Source organism: Eschrichtius robustus, chromosome 4 (genome assembly GCF_028021215.1).
Source record: "Eschrichtius robustus isolate mEscRob2 chromosome 4, mEscRob2.pri, whole genome shotgun sequence".
In the NCBI taxonomy this organism is placed as follows: domain Eukaryota; kingdom Metazoa; phylum Chordata; class Mammalia; order Artiodactyla; family Eschrichtiidae; genus Eschrichtius; species Eschrichtius robustus.
In genome coordinates, this window is record NC_090827.1 from 52,855,132 (window position 1) to 52,873,709 (window position 18,578).

General features: G+C 38.2%; 1 protein-coding gene across 1 annotated transcript in view; it reads right to left on the bottom strand.

The window, feature by feature from the left end:
• Window positions 1-806: 806 nt before the first annotated feature.
• Window positions 807-18,578, bottom strand: part of GPAT3 (glycerol-3-phosphate acyltransferase 3) — a 57,613-nt gene continuing 39,841 nt past the window's right edge. Inside the window, exons 5-13 of the mRNA XM_068542711.1 lie at window positions 17,486-17,560; window positions 16,871-16,960; window positions 14,117-14,210; window positions 9,553-9,668; window positions 8,648-8,703; window positions 8,015-8,100; window positions 7,016-7,144; window positions 6,433-6,512; window positions 807-2,053 (exon numbers count right to left, since the gene is read on the bottom strand). Coding sequence (XP_068398812.1) covers window positions 1,942-2,053; window positions 6,433-6,512; window positions 7,016-7,144; window positions 8,015-8,100; window positions 8,648-8,703; window positions 9,553-9,668; window positions 14,117-14,210; window positions 16,871-16,960; window positions 17,486-17,560 — 838 coding nt within the window. The 3' untranslated portion in view covers window positions 807-1,941. The remainder of the gene's footprint in view (window positions 2,054-6,432; window positions 6,513-7,015; window positions 7,145-8,014; window positions 8,101-8,647; window positions 8,704-9,552; window positions 9,669-14,116; window positions 14,211-16,870; window positions 16,961-17,485; window positions 17,561-18,578) is intronic.

Genomic DNA, 18,578 nt, shown 5'->3' on the forward strand with positions numbered 1-18,578 from the left:
TGAAAACTGGTTGTGTAAGTCAAAGACTTACAAGAAGGTTCTGATTAAAATAGCATTAGATTTTCTAGTGAATACATGACAGCATTATTACTTTCACAGTGCCCTTGGAAAGATACATATTATCAGTGTCCAAACAAAACAGCTGTTAGTTGTTCTATCAGCTTTTCTGAGAACTGACCCAATTAATAAAATGGATTTATTAATTCAAGCTATACTGAATATGAAAAGGAAAAAGGAAAAGGAAATCTTCTGAGAAAAAACAAATAAGACAAAGAGTCACCCCAACATACATATTTGGATTTGCTGGTTTTCGGTCAAGCTCACCCTCAGGAGAGTTTTTGTTTGTTTGTTTGTTTGTTTTGGGTGGGGGCAAAGGTTAAAGCAAGAGCAAAGGGAAAAGTTGGGAGGAAGTGAGAAGAGAAGAGTAGCTGACCAAGATGGTCACCTGTTTGCAAATCTTCCCTTGGGATCAAACCCCTATAGCTTGATAAGAAGAATACACACTGATAGCGCTGGGGCAGGCCTACCTAGAGTCAGTTAAGAGAGAGTTGCCTGAGTTCACCTGCAAAAGAACGGAATCCAAGGGTCAGAGTCCAGACAACTAGGCTAAAAAAAAAAAAGAAAAAACACACCAAAACCAGTGGTTCATGTTTCACATTTCCCAGATGTTCCAGTCCCAGAAAATCTAACTCTTTCATTGAAATGAAAAACAAACAATCCTTGTTTGTAATGAGAAAGAATTTAACTTACTCAAAATCAGAAGAGGGTAAGAGGGTGGAGGTGCAGGGAAAATAATGCAACAGACGTTTAGAAATATAGAATTTATTTATATTCACCGTAAGACAGTGTCACATTTTGTACATGGTTACCAGCAGAGGAATAACACTCTGATTGCATTATACTGTTATCAACGTTGCTTATGCTGCGGAGTCGGGAAACACTTATTTTCCCCTTTAAAAAATTTAAGGCTCAGTTTCCAAAAGGTAATTTTACCATTTATTTTCCTGTTTAAGGAACTGGGAAAGTTCTGAAATAAAGGACAAAGGGGTGGAGGGCGAAGGACAGTGTCACACACTTCACTCCTCCTACCCCCGCTGAAGACACTCAGTGTGATCTGTGGTTTTGTCAAAGGCTCCTTCTATCTGAAATGTGTTTGGTTACAAGATCAAACAAATCAGTAGATGGGAGACGCCTTAGGTATGTACCTTTAGTAAACAAACGGGAAAACTAAAAACTTTATCACTAGTTGCTGGCTAACATATGTTTATTTGCAAGTTGCCTGCAGAGAAGTGTGCACACATAGTCACGTGGACTCACTTTCCTTCGGTAAAGCTCACCAAACAGGATGTCTCTTCTAACACGCTAGTAAAAAATATTTAATTTCCTTTCAACTTCCGGATCAAGTGGCCACAAAGCTGTCCTTTCTCCTAAATACTGTCTTCCATTTTTCTTTTCAACCTTGTAGTAGAACAAAACCATGATAGTAACTCAAACTGGTGTGTAATCCCTGTTTCAGTGATTAAAGGGAGTGGGAGGAAAGAGCGTGAGAAAGCTGATCATGAACAAAGTTTGGGGTATTTTCTTGAGAATTACCATATCAACGAGTTCCAAACACGAGTTCCCAAAGTGTTTTAGAAGCACGTTTTCCTGTACAAATATTTCATTCAATCTACAATGACGTCATCATTTTAGAAAAGAGAATCTGTTCAAACTCAGTGAACTACCTTACAGTTCATGAGGCTAATGCTATAACAACAACAAAAGCCAAAAAGGGCACCGTGGGTTCTGCCTCTGGCATAAAGAGGTAGAGACAATCACTCGGTAGAAAAGATTAACAATAAAAAACAAAAACGGTAAAACAAAACAACACGCCCTCCCCTCCAAAAAATACTCCACCACATTCCATTTCTAAGGACTAGTTCTGGAAAGCCTGGGTGGCATTCAGTCTAATTCCGAGTTGAGAGATCCGTTGCCCACAATCATCTTGCTGTAATTCTTCTGCTGCTCCTCCTTATAGGTGTCCTTCACCTTGGCTCTCTTCAGCCCTCCATCCCTGAGAATAGAAAGACAAATAAATAAAAGATACTCCCAGCAGTGATTTAAAAGGGTTACCTATTAATGCATGCTGCACCGTGCCATGACATTTAGCAGCTGGTCAGCGATTAGGCAAAAAAACACTGGATTTGGAAGCAGAAGGAACCAGATTTCAATCTCTGCTCTGCCACTCAACCAGACCTGTGTTACTTTAAGGCAGGAACAATCTCTCTGATGTTTGATTAAAATAAAACAATCTCTCTGCTCGGTTTCTTTTTAGAAGTTAGGGCTGCTATATTCAATATTTGGAAACTGTATTAAAACTAGGATTGTTTACCTATCTTTTTCCCCAAGGAAAGTAAAGTACTAGGTATTTTTAATCTAAATCAACTGATATCTTACCAGAAAGCCGTATGGAAAATTTTAAATAAACACACAAGAAATGGTGAGGATACTGAGTATGTGTGGGTAAATTCCTTAAAGAGAAATGGGTTCATCATTATTCAAATCTAATCCTACGTCTAACAAGTCATGTTTTGATTCAAACCACTATATTTCAAGTATTTATAATCTTCCATATTCCAAAACAGACTCAAAATAAAACAAGCAACAAAAATATAAACTGCATTCAACCAATAATAGTGCCTATGTAAGCAGCATTCCTTAATTCAGAGCCTGTGAATCTTTGAACGCTCTCCAGGGTGGAGAAAACAGACCTGCCTGGGTTATAAGTATTCTGTGTGCCCTTCCTTCTTTGGACAACACAAAGAAACAACAAGCTGGAAGAGCTGGAAGGGGACTGGACTGTCAGAGCCACTCTCTCTCTCTTAATCTCATGTTTCAGATTTTAACTCCTAGGAGAGCGTGGACCAAGAACTTGCTTACTTTATACTCTGCCTGTTTAATTTTAACCCAGCTAAGCATGAATGTTTACCAAGTGCTCTCTAATGATGATGAATGGATCATAGGTTAGCCAGTGAACTCAATGCCATGAAGACAGAACTTGACCTACAAACAGACGACTGCCTGAGACAACTGCCATGTCCTGGCCTCTAAAGTCAAAACTAAGACACGGCCCACCAGGAGGTCCTCAACTTAAAAATAGACTTGGGTCCACAAATCTTCCAGGGGGTCAGTTGTAGGAAATTTCCATGAAATAAGGTTATAAGTTGTCGTTAGGTCTCCAGAATTGTCCACAAGAGCCTCTTTTATCCACATGAGCTGTCTCTTAACTATTCAGAGCATTTATGTGAATTCTGAATAGTAAGAACTAGGGAAGGGAGGGAGAGACAGAAGAAAGGCCATTCCTCCTTTCCTGAGGTCCAGGCCAAAACAGATAAAAATTCAGTCAGCAACATTTGTCCTTGAGCATCCTGACATTATTTTTACACAATTCTCCCTCACAAGCATTCAAGTAAACCTCATGCTGCTCTGGGCATCCCAGCTGTGACTTGCCACCCCTAGAGACTTTAAAGTTTTACCCAATTCCCCTTTGCAATGACAGCAGATCTTAGTTCTTAAGGAGGGCAGCAGCCATATATAAAAGCCACTTTAAGATGACACAACTAAGTTCTCATTTAATCTAGGGGAAAAAAAAAATCTAGACATGTTAATTCATATCCAAATGACAAACACATCTGGAAAGGCAGTGAGCCTATTTTCTTTTTAAAGAAGAGGCCAGGTAATTAAAAGTAACTTTTTATTATAAAACTGCAGATGGCCTGATAAAAGGAAATTTTAAAACTCTGAGGATCATTTCTGCCATTTCGTTCAAGCCAATCTGACTGGGAGTCTGTCCTGGAGCTAACTCCCTTAGGCTATTTTTATTTTGCAAGGCTTTCTTCCTTTCCTTGGTATCTGAGGCTATAGGTCCAAAGGTCTAAGCTTTTCATAATGGCTTCAGGGCAGGAGCAGGGCTGGGATGTCAGGTAAGAGGAAAGGGGATAAAGAGTAGAAAACAATGAACAAGGAAGAGGAAGCCCGATACACATATGAACATGGGTCACTAGGACATCTGTAAACTAGGACATTGGTAAGCCTGTCATTTCATGATGGTAGGATGTCTGCAATTTAGTTTCACATATTCCAGTTTAGAGAGTGTAATACAAATATTAGTCTTAACCTGTCTTAACCCTAGTCTTGACTTTAGGGCCCTAAAGTGAGTTGCCCTACATCAAGAACGCATACTCCTGGAGTGGTCAACTAGGCATTTAATCAGAAGGCCACCCTCCAGAAGTGCCACTATAAGGTTTCAGCTATCTTGATCTCCCATCAACTTCCCAAGGTTTGTTAATTAGCATAATGAATTTTAGAAATGGGTTTTCACTGTAGAAATTAGTAGTTTGTTCATTAGCATGACAGATGCCAGAGACAGGCTTTCCTAGGTGAAATTAGTTGTATTCAAGGTATGTGAATGGATAAAATATTTTAGAGACATTCCCCACCCTTGCATTAAAGGGTATATAAGAATCTAGCCAGGGCTTCCCTGGTGGCGCAGTGGTTGAGAATCTGCCTGCTAATGCAGGGGACGTGGGTTCGAGCCCTGGTCTGGGAAGATCCCACATGCCATGGAGCAACTAGGCCCGTAAGCCACAACTACTGAGCCTGCGCGTCTGGAGCCTGTGCTCCGCAACAAGAGAGGCCACGATAGTGAGAGGCCCACACACCACGATGAAGAGTGGCCCCCGCTTGCCACAACTAGAGAAAGCCCTCGCACAGAAACAAAGACCCAGCACAGCCAAAAATAAATAAATAAATAAATTTTAAAATGAATGAGTCAAGTTTCAAAAAAAAAAAAAAAAAAAAAGAATCTAGCCAGCCCTTCTTCCAGAGGCTTAATCCCTAAACAGTCCTGCGTCCCTCTGCAGGTTCAGAAGGCTTTGGTTGCCTGGCTGACAGCCTGACTTGGTGAGCCACATCCTGCTCCTACAACATTACCAAAATTGTCTCCGATGAACTTTTCATGTCAAGTGTTTTCAAAACACCAAAAAGACAGCAGGGACTTTATTACACTTACAGGACTTGAAGTATGGACTATTTTGTGCCAGTTTGCAAATCTTATGTCTGTGTGCGTGTAAGAATCAATCTCCTATTATAACCCTCGCTGATACAGACTAAATGTTTGTGTGCCCCCCAATATTCATGTACTGAAGCCCTAACTCCCAATAATATGGCATTTGGAGATGGGGCCTTTGGGAGCTAATTAGGTTTAGATGAGGTCATCAGTGTTGGGCCCTCAAGATGGGAATAGTACCCTTATAAGAAGACACACCAGGGCTACCCTGGTGGCACAGTGGTTAAGAATCCGCCTGCCAATGCAGGGGACACGGGTTCGAGCCCTGGTCTGGGAGGATCCCACATGCCACAGAACAACTAAGACCATGTGCCACAACTACTGAGCCTGCATTCTAGAGCCCGTGAGCCACAACTACTGAGCCCATGTGCCACAACTACTGAAGCCCACACGTCTAGAGCCCGTGCTCCGCAACAAGAGAAGCCACTGCAACGAAGAGTAGGCCCCGCTCGCTGCAACTAAAGAGAAAAGCCCGCATGCAGCAACGAAGACCCAATGCAGCCAAAAATAAATAAACTAATTAATTAATTAAAAAAAAAAAAAAGACACAACAGAGAACTTCCAGCCTTCAGAACTGTGACAAAATAAATTTCTGTTGTTTAAGCCACCCAGTCTATGGTAGCTTGTTATGGCAGCCTGAGCAGACTAATACTCCCACCTACATTCAATCTTGCTCAAAGAAACAAAAAACTGAAGCCATAGATATCCATACCTAAAATATTTCACTTATTTCCTGTCAAGTTTTTAAGTTTTCTTTAATATAGTTATAGCTGGAGTTAAATATGAACAAATCTGTAAGTTGCCCCTTGCCTCCCAGGGTCCATTCCTCTCAATCGATTCCCACTTTCTTCTTCGGTGAAAGAACCCTAAATTTTAGCTTGACATATGGCCATGCAGAACAAAGACTACATTTCCCAGATTCCTTTGCAGCAAGGTGTCAGTTCAAACAGATACAAGTGGGAGTGGCTTGTCCAACTTCCAGCCTGTGCTCTTAAAGACATGAATGTGTCTTTCTTGTTTTAGTTCTTCCCTGCTAGCCATTTTGCTGTACTCACTAGGTAGAGGTGGAGCAGCCATCTTGGACCCTAAAGTAGAAGCACACGGAGGATGGTAGACAAACACAGAATGAGCTGTTATAGCAGTCTAGACTGCCTATGTTTACGTACGGGAGATGAAATCTATCTTAGTTAAGCCATCGTTATGCTGTATAAGCCACTGTCAGTGTCAGCTAAACCTCCAGCTAACACGCATAATAAATGACATTATTAAAAATTGAGTTTTTTAAATTTAAAAACAAGTGATAATACTTCTGAAAAATTTCTTACCAAGGAAGCTCAGTCAACCCTCCTTGTATGGCAATAGCAGACTTAACCCGGTTAGCAAACTGGACTGCATCTTCTCCTTCCTGGAAAAAAACAATCACAAGTACTTCCTTAAGATAGAGTTTTCAAATAATGCTTTCAAATGTCTCACAATCATTTCGATTTGTTTTAAAGTATAAGATTCATATTTTAGCTCAAATATGCTCTATTCTGAATCATAGCAAATATCATTTGTTCTATCAAGAAAATGCAGTGCTGTATTGTTTAATATTTTTATCACGTGTATATATGTTTATTATGCTCTATATTAGCCTTATTCAAGATACAAAATTCCACAATATCTGTAGGTTCAAGAAACCAATGGCAATTGTAAAAACTATTATGGAAAAGAGTCCCTGTATATAAAACCAGCTTGATTTTGAAGACAGCTAGGTATATATACTTTTTAATGACTAATGCTGAGAAAGCAGAAAGTCCAACTATAGCTAATGTAAGGAAGGGAGACACCCAGGTTTTCAGGTAAAGGTTTTCTTGCCTTTATCTGACTAGATAAAGCACCAAAGACCAGCTGTTATCTATGGCATACCTCTCTGGTCATGGGGGGCATGTACCACACATCACAGACAATGGCCCAGCTGGTCATCACTCGAAGCAGGTAGCTCACCATGTTGTATTTACTACTGTTCCAAAATGCGTCACCAAACTGAGGATTATACTGAGAAAAGAGAAAAGAAAATGCATTCCAGTTAGGAATTAAGAGACAGTTTCTCTTATCCATGTCAGTGGATGATAAGCCAAACATCTCTATCAGACCCCCCAAAAAAGAGAAGCTACTTCACTTGACAGAAAGGATCCAAAGAGCAAACCAGATGTAGAAAACAAATTTATGGTTACCAGGGGGTAAGAGGGGGAGACAGAAATTGGAAGATTGGGGTTGACACATACACACTACCGTATATAAAAGAGATAACTAATAAGGCCCTACTGTATAGCACCGAGAACTCTACTCAATACTCTGTAATGACCTATATGGGAAAGGAATCTAAAAAAGAGTGGATATGTGTATTTGTATAACTGATTCACTTTGCTATACACCTGAAACTAACACAACATTGTAAATCAACTATACTCCAATAAAAATTAAAAGAACAATTAAAAAAACTATACTCCATTAAAAATTAAAAAAACAAACAAACAAAACCCAAAGAGCAAACCAGGCCATATAACTCCCTTGACTAGAGCCAGATAGCACTGATACAGGAGGGTTATTGACATGACTCTTAAATATCTGTCTCCCCACTTAACTGGAAGGTGGGTAAAAGGAGGAACAGTATCTGTTTTGCTTATCATGGTGTCCTCAGTACTCAGACACTGGCCTGGCACACAGTACCACCCCACATATCTATATACATATCTCAATAGAGAGAAAAAGTGATCAAGCAAATGGGGTAACTGTAAACAATTGGTCAATCTGAGTAAAGAGTACACAAGTATTCCTTATTCTTGCAAATTTTAAGTTTGAAATTATATCAAAATAACATTACCAAGTCACTGCCCTCTTTTGCAGGGGGTGAGGGTGTTTTACCTTAATTGCAACTGGATATATGGTTCCTCCAATTTCAAAGCTTCCCTTTTTAAACATCATGACTGAAGTATTGTTGATGCAAGTTCCTATAAGGAAATGGGAGTAGAGGGTGAATATTTTTTAAAGCAGTCATTTTTAAAAGGAATCATTTTGATATAAAATAATTTAAAATATTCAAGTCATATCAAATTACAGATTTTTTTTCAAAAAGAAAAAAAATTACAGATATTTTAGTATCATTTTACAAATCAACTCCTGCTTAAGTAGTAGTAATTCGACAGTTCTAAGCAGGTTTAATAACGAATTTTACTTTTTTATTGGCTACTCTAAAGATACAATTTCCTCACAACAGGTGACAATTTCAGCACATCTTAAAATAAGGACTTTAAAAAGTTATGGACAATACCTTTCTAAGTTAATTACCCAGAAACAACTTCTAAGGTCAAAAAGGTACCAGGACTTCCATCAAATCTCAAAAGAAAGCAGGGAATTACTAGCTCAGAGGCCGTCTCATCCCTACAGGACAGCATAGATCTGAACTAAGAATGCCGATTCTAGAACAATCCAATTCCTCATATACTTTTGGTACTTGTTATCAACTAAAGCTTGGTAATAAGCACTGCCCCTTCTTACCTTCAGGAAAGATTAATATGGGTAATTTTTTCTTATCAGCAATATGTTCTCTTAGTCTGTGAAGAAAAACAAAGGATCAAAATTATACCTTAAAAAAGAGAGAGGTGGGAATCCTCTTTGGTATTCTTTACTCTCTACTAACACAGATATACTTGTAAAGCAATAAGGAGGAAAGAAATAAGATACAAGTAAAGAAAATAAACTCAAGTTGGTCCCTTTCTAAAAAAAGTGTAAAGGCTGGTAAAGCTGAGATAGAGAGATTACAGCTGCCAGAGTATATACCATTGCTCAGTAATCTCAAGATGGGGAACAGTTTTCTAACCTTAAAGAGATTTCAACAGGTACTTTCCATTTTACTTTTAAAAGCATGGCCCACCTTCATCTTTACAGCAATGATCAGAGTGCCTTCAGTTAAAGGCCTCAGGCAAAAAGCTGTTTCCAAACAAAGGTTTCTGGTAAGCAACTGTACCCCAAGCCCCAGAAGTTCCTTCTCCTGTTCCATAAATAGCATTAGCTCTGTCTGTCTCTACATGGATTTAAGTGATAACGGTCATTCAGCAAACACTTAATCCACCATCTATTTATTCAGCCAACTGTTACCAGTTATTTACCTTCAAGGTAGTAATTTTCAACTTTAAAAATTCAGTGACTGGACTATATCTAAGTCATGGCAATGTAAATGTATGGGCCTTCTAATCTCATCATCTACCCCACTATGACTACAGAATTCAAAAATTTTTAAATCTAGCTAAGACAGGTGATTCACCAGAAAAGGCCAACCACAAATAGAGCTCCATATGTTTTAGTTTTAACCTTTAGTACTGCTCTGCCTTCTTTGGCAGGAAGACCAAGGCTTAAAAGATTTTGTGCTACCCCAATGGATACTGTGTAATGATGCTGCTTACCTCTTAGTAACCAGATGTCGGTCCTTCATTTCTGAGCGTTCAAACCAGACATGTGGACAAGCCTTGACCATAGCTCTCTGAATAATTCCCATCAATCCACCATGAACCTGGCCAACCTAGAAGGACAATGAGAAAAAGGGGAAAATGCAAAGGCACAGTTGTCCAAAGAAAGCCTTTTTTTCTTTATAGTACCAGTAAGTTCCTATTCCCCACTCAGAGAAAAGACTGGCCTTCTTCTACTGATTGAAGTTCTTAGTCTGTTCAAAGGACATGACGGGCCAAATATAAGCACAAAGTATTCTTTAGTAGCGCCTTTGAATTTTAAGCTATGTTGCTATACTAGCTTTACTCTAGCTTTAAAAAGTAGAGGTCTTTCAACTCAGTCAAGATAAGGGAAATACAAATTAAAACTACACTGAGGGACTTCCCTGGTGGCGCAGTGGTTAAGACTTCACGCTCCCAATGCAGGGGGCCCGGGTTCGATCCCTGGTCGGGGAACTAGATCCCACATGCATGCCTCAACCAAGAGTTCGCATACCACAACTAGGGAGCCCAAGTGTTGCAACTAAGGAGCCCGCCTGCTGCAACTAAGACCCGACACTACCAAATAAATAAATAAATATTAAAAAAAAAGAAAAACTACACTGAAATACAATTTCTGACCCATCAAATCAACCAAGATTCAAAAGCTTGACAATGCGCTCTAAGCCAAGGCTGTGGGAAACAGGCACCCTCATGCATTGCTTGGGATGAGGAGATTATAACACCCATAGCAGGAAATTTGGCAAATTTATCAAAACTACATATACATTTATCCTTCAACTCAATAATTCCAGTTCTAGGAATTTACCCTGAAGATATAGCTCCAACAAAATGGAAATATATATACACAAAGTTATAACTGCATTATTTGTAATTGCGACATATTGGAAAATACCTAAATGTCCAAACATAAGAACTTAGATGAATAAACCATGGTACATGCACACAGTGGAGTACTATACAGCTAGGAAAAGAATAAGGTTGATCTCTATGACTGATAAGGAGTGATTTCTAGGAGATATCATTAAGTGAAAAAAGCAACTGCAAAAGAGCAAATAAAGTATGCCACCTTTCGTGTTAGATGGAAGGGGAAGTATACACATGTATTTGTTTATCTCTACAAAAAGAAAACATATGCAAAACCAATGTAGTTGGAAACCTACAAGGATAGGAGGGAATGGGGTAGAATGGACATGGGTGGGGTAACTTCTATGAGTGTAGTTTTTTGTCTAGTTTTGACATTTCAAAGCATATTAATGTTTCACAAATTTAAAAAATAAATAACAAGGATGCAACTAGCAAAGTGAAAGCAAATTTAAACAAATGAACCCAACTGTATTTCAAATGAATAAAAGGACACTGAAGGAAGGGGGAAGAAAAAAAAATCTAAGAAATTTACAAAGATAGTATTTGACCACATCTGCTCCATCTTGGGTGGGGTACCAAGAAATGCAAAATACCCTGAATTTTTTTACATTTTTTTCTTTTTGTAGTAAAACAGGTGAAGCAATTCTGAAGCAATTTTAGATGTATTATAGGATTGAGAAAATGAGTAAACAGGTTGATATTGTTGGGAAAAAGGGTATTCACTGTGAAGAAAAGGGAGATACAAATATAGGTTGCGGAAAACTAAGAAAGAACTTGATGAATTGAATGAATTGTTACAGACTCAGACTTCCAATATTATATTAGCATTACACATAAATATGACATATAAACATATTAAAAATAGAAATATTTTACACACATTTTTACATAGAGAGAGAGAAAGCAGCACTTGAGAATGTAAATAATAAAGCAAATGGCGCAAAATGTTACCAACAGGTAAATGTGGATAAAGGGCATATGGATGTTCCATGCAACATTCTTATTATTACAATTTCTCTCTAAGTTAGAAAATATTTCTAGATTTTAAAAAAAAGTAGAGAGCTTTGTTTAGGAAGGAAAAAAAAAAAAAAAAAAAAACCTCTGAAAAGCCACTAAGAAGAGATCTTGATGTATAGTTTGTATTTAGCCAAAAGAGGACAAATACAACCTCTGGAGGTTAGCTGTACAGTTCCTCCCACTTCTGCCCTCTGCTGCCTCTGATTTAAATCTGGTTGGCTTAGAAAGGATGGAGACGGGGGGACAAAATTAGGTGAAGAGGATTAAGAGGTACAAACTTTCAATTATAAAATAAATAAGTAATGGCATGTAATGTACAGCATAGGGAATATAGTCAATAATGTTGCAATAACTTTATATGGTGGCAGATGGTTACTAAACTTATAGTGGTGATCAATTCATAATGTATATGTGTTGAATCACTATGTTGTACGCCTGAAACTAACATAATATTGTACTCAACTACAATTAAAAAATTAAAACTAAATAAATAAATAAAGAAATCCAACTGGCTTTTGGTTTCTATCACTCAACCCATCAGAAAGTTCGCAGGTTCTATGCTTTTCTAAGCCTTGGCTAATACTGTAAATTATACAATTGTATACTGCAACTGTAATTGCAGTTATATATGATCAAGAAGCATGGAAGATGCTAACAAAATTCTGAGGCCCTCAGTCACAAATGAGTTATACTCAACTCTTTGTTGACCAGGACAGGGAATGAATATTGTATCAGAAACACAAAATCATGATTAGGCAAGTTGGTTAAGATGCTTGAACCTCTGCTTTCTCAACTACAACATCTCAGCCCTAACCCCTTTGGATTACAGAGAAGGTCAAACACAATGGATGTGAAAGTGCTTGTGCACATAAATGCAAGGAATTATTATATACACCCAGAACTGTGTGGGGTCTATCCAGGATTGTTAACATGAGGGTTTCTGGAAGGGCTTTCTGGGGTCTCTGGATGGCCTTTCTGGGATCCATAAATATCTTGAAATTATACACAAAATTTTGTTTGTATGAGGCAAATGTATGTTGTTGTTTTTCTAAAAAAAGGATACATAAATATTAACTGATTGCTATCCTAAAAAAGGTTAAGAACTACCAATTCCCATTAAGTCTTTTCAGAGTGGTGGTTTAAGCTTCCTTAAATTCAGAAAGAGCTCCACAACTTAGAGAAATTTAATAAAGTGTTAAAATGTGGTTGCCCAAGAGTTATATATCTGAACTTGTATCTTAGACAGATTAAATATCTGGCAGTGAGCTAGAAGCTTTTACAAAGGTCTTTAAACCCCCCTCAATGACTGTATAAGCCACGGATTGTCAGCTACCAACACACATGCCAGCACTCCCTACTTGCCTATCTGCAGCAGACACTTAAATCAACAATGGCTCCCTTCATATGCCTTCCTTTCCAGGAAAGCACACCAGAACACGACTATCAGTCATAGGAGGAGGGGACTCAGAGGTACAAACTACTATGTAGAAAATAAATAAGCTACAAAGATACGTTGTACAGCACAGGGAATATAGCCAATATTTTATAATAACTATAAATGGAGTATAATGTTTAAAAACTGTGAATTACTATGTTGTACACCTGAAACTTATATAATACTGTACATCAACTATACCTCAAAATAAATAAGTTAATTAATTAAATAATGGCTCCCTTCAAATGCCTTCCCAGGAAAGCACACCAGACCATGACTATCAGTCACTGGAGCTGACACGTGAAATAAAATCCATCTGTTCTCTCTGAAGCACAAGCCACCACCATGAGATATGAAAAGAAGATTCCCCAGGATTCCTCTCCCATTATTCTATTCACACGCCAGCTTAGGGCATATTTACCGCCAGCAGGAAAGAACATCTTTAGTGATCCTCCAAATTTTACTTGACATATACATAAAAGAGAGGAAGGAAATCTTGACAAGTTCTTCAGGGTGACAGAAAACACCCTTTGAATTGAAAACATGCCAGAAACGCCACAAAAAGTCTTCTGAGGTGTCTGATTTTTACTGTGGACTTTGTGGTTTGTTGATGGGTTTTTTTTTTTTCTTTTCTTTTCTTTTGCGGCTGTAGGCAAGAACTGAGAAAGGCAATGTGGTATAAATATCTGCCTTCCTTGCTTGATCTTCATTAAAGGGACAGGTTTTTTTTCTTTAATTGCATATGACTCTCCCTGAAGGGAGACAACTAATTGGCTGGTAAGGGATTTGTACAGCTCTAAGGAGGAAGACTTTAACATCTCAAAGTGTCATTAAACATTGCAGGGATTTTTTTTTTTTTTTTACTTTTTTTATTGCTTATTAAACATTGTAGGAATTTTACAAGCAAGATGGAACCAACTTTATAAAGTCCAATCATGCTCAAGTATGTCTACATTTCATTAAGTTAATTTCTTACTACTTTAAATATAATGGCTGTTTTCCTTCTTTTTCTTGCACTATATATTCCTCATGTAAATATATTAATATTGATAACTTATATACTTACATAGTATAACCCCATCACTTTCTAATATAAAACTAACTTTCTAATTTGTGCCAAAATAAAACAAAAGTTTGAACAATCCACAACACATGCAATTACTCGAAATATCAACGCTTGAAATATCAACGCGTTGTTCTTACCATAGCATAGCACCCATCTGTTGTCAAGATCAAAACATCTATCGGTGAAGTATGGTTGGCAACACAAATGCCTCCCTTCTGGGGTCTGTACTGCCTGCAATTACAAACAATGGTTAATACTAAATCTTGAAAAATGGCCACTATTTTGCAGAACAGCATGTAGAAATTCATGCTATTTTGTTTTTAAAAGTACACTAAAAAAATAAAGTTTCAAAGTATACGGGCTCATCTTAAAAAGGTTGTCTCCAGGCAGTATGATGGGAGGGGGGTAAGAGTATAGGAGGAGGGGTCCATGATTTCCCTTTACATACATTTATATCACTTTTCTGTAATGATCATATTGTCCTTTTACGATGAAAAAATAATTTTAAAACATTAGACTGAATTACAAAGATTCCATAACTTTAATAAACTTTGTGATATGTAAGTTTTACTTATTTTACCATAAGTGTTTTCACATTATTTCAATCTTCATAAGTATCACTTTTAGTGGCTTCAGGATGATCCAGAGTAAATTCACTGTAGTTTCCTCCTTCCTATCCCCCTAAAACAGAGGTTGGCAAACTCTTCTTATCACAGGCCAGAGAGTAAATACTTCAGGCTTTGCTAGCCAGCCAATCCCTTTCAAAACTCCTGGACTCTGCTGTTTGGGCACAAAGGCAGCCACAGATAATACATAAATGAATGAGCGTGGCTGTGTTCCAATAAAACTTTATTTACAAAAATCAGATGGTGGGCCACAATTCGCCTACAAGCCCACAGTTTAGTGTGCCAACCTCTGTCCTAAAGTTCAAATGGTATTTCACACTAATGAAGCAAAGTGGTTTTCTTTGGACCCATACAGAGAAGAAAGGGAACCAAATGCATAACAACTTTAGTATGTTTTCCTTAAAATTAGAAGCAATTCTACAATAAGCTGTGAACTCCTCTCTATGTAATTAAAGCTCCTTTTCTGTAGAAGATGTTTCCTCTAATCACACTTTTACCAAAACATTTTCTTCTACTCCTCACCCCAAAACTCACAGCCCAATCACAAATCCTGTAATTTTAGAAATTTAAGGGGCCTTTTATGTTGGTAACACATGGTAAAGCCAAATGATGAAATGTTTCCCTTCTACAAAAAAGATACAAACATCCAGACACACAGATATAGAGAGCAAACGAGTGGTTAAAAGTGTGTGTGGCAGGGGCATCAGAGGGGTGGGGAGTGGGAGGAGCAAACTACTGGGCGTAAGACAGGCTCAAGGACGTGCTGTACAACACGGGGAATGTGGCCCATATTTTATAACGACTGTAAGTGGCAAGTAACCTTGAAAAGTTGTACAAAAAATTTTAAATTTTTTAAAAAAGATCCAGTCAGTAAAAAAAGAGACACTTGTCATAGAACTTTTAAAATAATGATATTAAATATAAAAAAATAAAATTTAGTTTCCAGAAAAGTAATTCAAAAACAATCAAAATGGGGCTTCCCTGGTGGCGCAGTGGTTGAGAATCTGCCTGCCAATACAGGGAACATGGGTTCGAGCCCTGGTCTGGGAAGATCCCACATGCCGCAGAGCAACTAGGCCCGTGAGCCACAATTACTGAGCCTGCGCATCTGGAGCCTGTGCTCCGCAGCAAGAGAGGCCACGATAGTGAGAGGCCTGCGCACCGCGATAAAGAGTGGCCCCCACTTGCCACAACCAGAGAAAGCCCTCGCACAGAAACGAAGACCCAACACAGCCAAAAATAAATAAATAAATAAATAAATAAATAAAAATTAAAAATTAAAAAAAATAAAAAAAAAAACAATCAAAACGATCTCCATGTAGCTAATAACTTCACTTACTACCTTTCTCCTCTCTGATGAGGGGTGAGGTAAGCAGAATGCTGGGTTCTGTTTTAAGGCTCAGTTGTGGGATTTTAGAAGTGGCAGAGCTGAGACTAGAAACCAGACTCAGGATTCCCAAGTCTAGTCTTCTTTCCACTATTCTGCAGGCCTGTCACCTTCACCATTTAAAAATTTTTACATGGATCCAGATTAAAACCTGACTCTCCCATTTACTAGCCACGTGACCCTAGACAACCAAACCCAGAGCTTCCATTTCTTCACCCCGTAAACAGGATAATACAGTGCATTCTCAAAGGGATGACCTATGAGAAGTACAGGCCTGGCCTGCACACCATAAATGCCTATTTATTAAGGTCATTACATGTTTATTATTATGTTCCCTCTGCAAATGGATTGCTTTTGAAAAGTAGGGGGTTTTTTTGTTTGTTTTTTAAACATCTTTATTGGAGTATAATTGCTTTACAGTGGTGTGTTAGCTTCTGCTGTAAAACAAAGCGAATCAGCTATACGTATACACATATCCCCATATCTCCTCCCCCTTGCGTCTGCCTCCCACCCTCCCTATCCCACCCCTCTAAGTGGTCACAAAGCCCTGAGCTGATCTCCCTGTGCGATGCAACTGCTTCCCACTAGCTATCTATTTTACATTTGGTAGTGTATACATGTCCATGCCACTCTCTCACTTCATCCCAGAATGTCCTCAAGTCCATTCTCTATGTCTGTGTCTTTATTCCTGTCCTGCCCCTAGGTTCTTCACAACCTTGAAAAGTGTTTTTGTGCACTGTTATGTCTGTGACGCTCTAAGCAGTAGGGATGAACACACTGGAAATACTCTTATTTCACCTGCTTCCTCCCACCCACTACTGTCAATCACACGCTGATTTACCTAGAGAAAGGTTGGCAGGAAGCCAGCAAACACTCACTTATTATGATAATGAATGGTACCAGAGAGGGCACGAACACAGATCCTGCAGCAAGTCAGGTGGACCAGTTCACTCAGCCGGTTTTTGAGGCTGAAGGAAAGAGAAAACATTTTATTGTGCAGCTCTGGGCACTCCTAAGAAACAATACAATAAAAGCTTCAATGTGCTCCTTGACAGCAGCATACTGTTCAATTCTCACCGTCTCGCTGAGGCATTTAGGACAAAACTCTAATGGAAAATAGCTTCCACCCTGACCAACGATAAATCCTGACCAAGGACCGGCATGATAAATTCCTGCCCAAGAATTTGGTGACATGGTGTCAGCCTCATGAGCTTGACAATACTACAAGACTCTCTTGCTTTCCTTGAGTCCCTCAGTCCATTTGCTTCCTTCTCTTCATTTCCCCTTTTGAAAAGCAACTTCTGTCAATTTAAATGTAAGCATCATGGGAAATCAAATAAAGACTATGAAGATGAAGTGAGCAGCATTTTAATGCGCGTGCTGAGGCCATAAATTTGACACAGCACATAGGAATCACACAAATATTCTCTTTGTGGACACAGCTAAGAAAATGGACAATCCTATTAATGGCTGGGAGGAAGGAAACATTTCACCTGCTTTCTGGCAGCTGTCCAACCAGGGTAGTTCCTATAACCAAAAAACTGATCCCAATGAAAGCCAAGGTAACCCTGAAAAAGAAAAGAAACAGTAATGCAAAACCTAGTTGAACAGTAGGGGGGAAAGGGAAGGAATATAAAGTTCATAAAAAATTAAACTGTAAATAACTTGAGGAGCATCTACACTATGCAATATGATGCAGCCATTCAAAGAATCAGGCAAATCTATAGATTCTAACATGGAAGAATGGTTCTTTGCACATTTTGAGAAAAAAAAAGAGTAAATCTCAAAATAATGTGTAGAGTATGATACCATTTTCAAAATAACAGCAAGCACATAACCAGTCTATAGATGCATATAGCAGGCCTGGAAATTTGTTCACAAAACTGCCACGTTCAATCTATGCAATCATCAAAGGGTTAAGCGGGCTAGTGAAGAGAATAAAAGTCTTGCCTTTCTGCTTTTCTGAAGTATTTTTTAAAATTTTTAAAAATATACACATATTAACTTCTTATATAAGATAAGAAAAGAGTTTTATGCTGTATAAAGGAGTCATTTCAGGTTGAAAGTAGTTAACTTATTTTGTTCAAGATACTTTGGTGTGGCATGGTGAGGCTGTAAAAGGAAAATACCTTGCAAAGGTCTGAAAATAACTTGTTTTTCTATGCTTTATTAATGACAGGGGCAAAAGGGCACAATTCAATTTTTTTTCAAAGAAATTTACAATTTATAGCAAATGACCAGAAAGTTTTACTTAAAGGCTCTTTCATAGTAAGAGCACCAAGTTATATCACCATGTAGGAATCCTTCCATGCAAATCTAAGTGTGGTTCCCTTGTGTGGTTCTAGATAGCTCAGAAGTTAGTAAACAAGGTGACAGACAATACCTCTCATTTCCACAGACACTTTCTCATTTTTGAAAAGTGCTTTTACTTTCAAAAAGGAAATAGTCATTTTTAGAAATGTAAATAGAATTCCTCAAAAAGAAAAAGCTGAGATTTTATACCTTTCAAAATAAATGGGGCTTCCTTATAAAGACCTTGTTAAGTTGTTAAACCTTGTTAAAGTCTTAGTTTAACACCTTTTGACA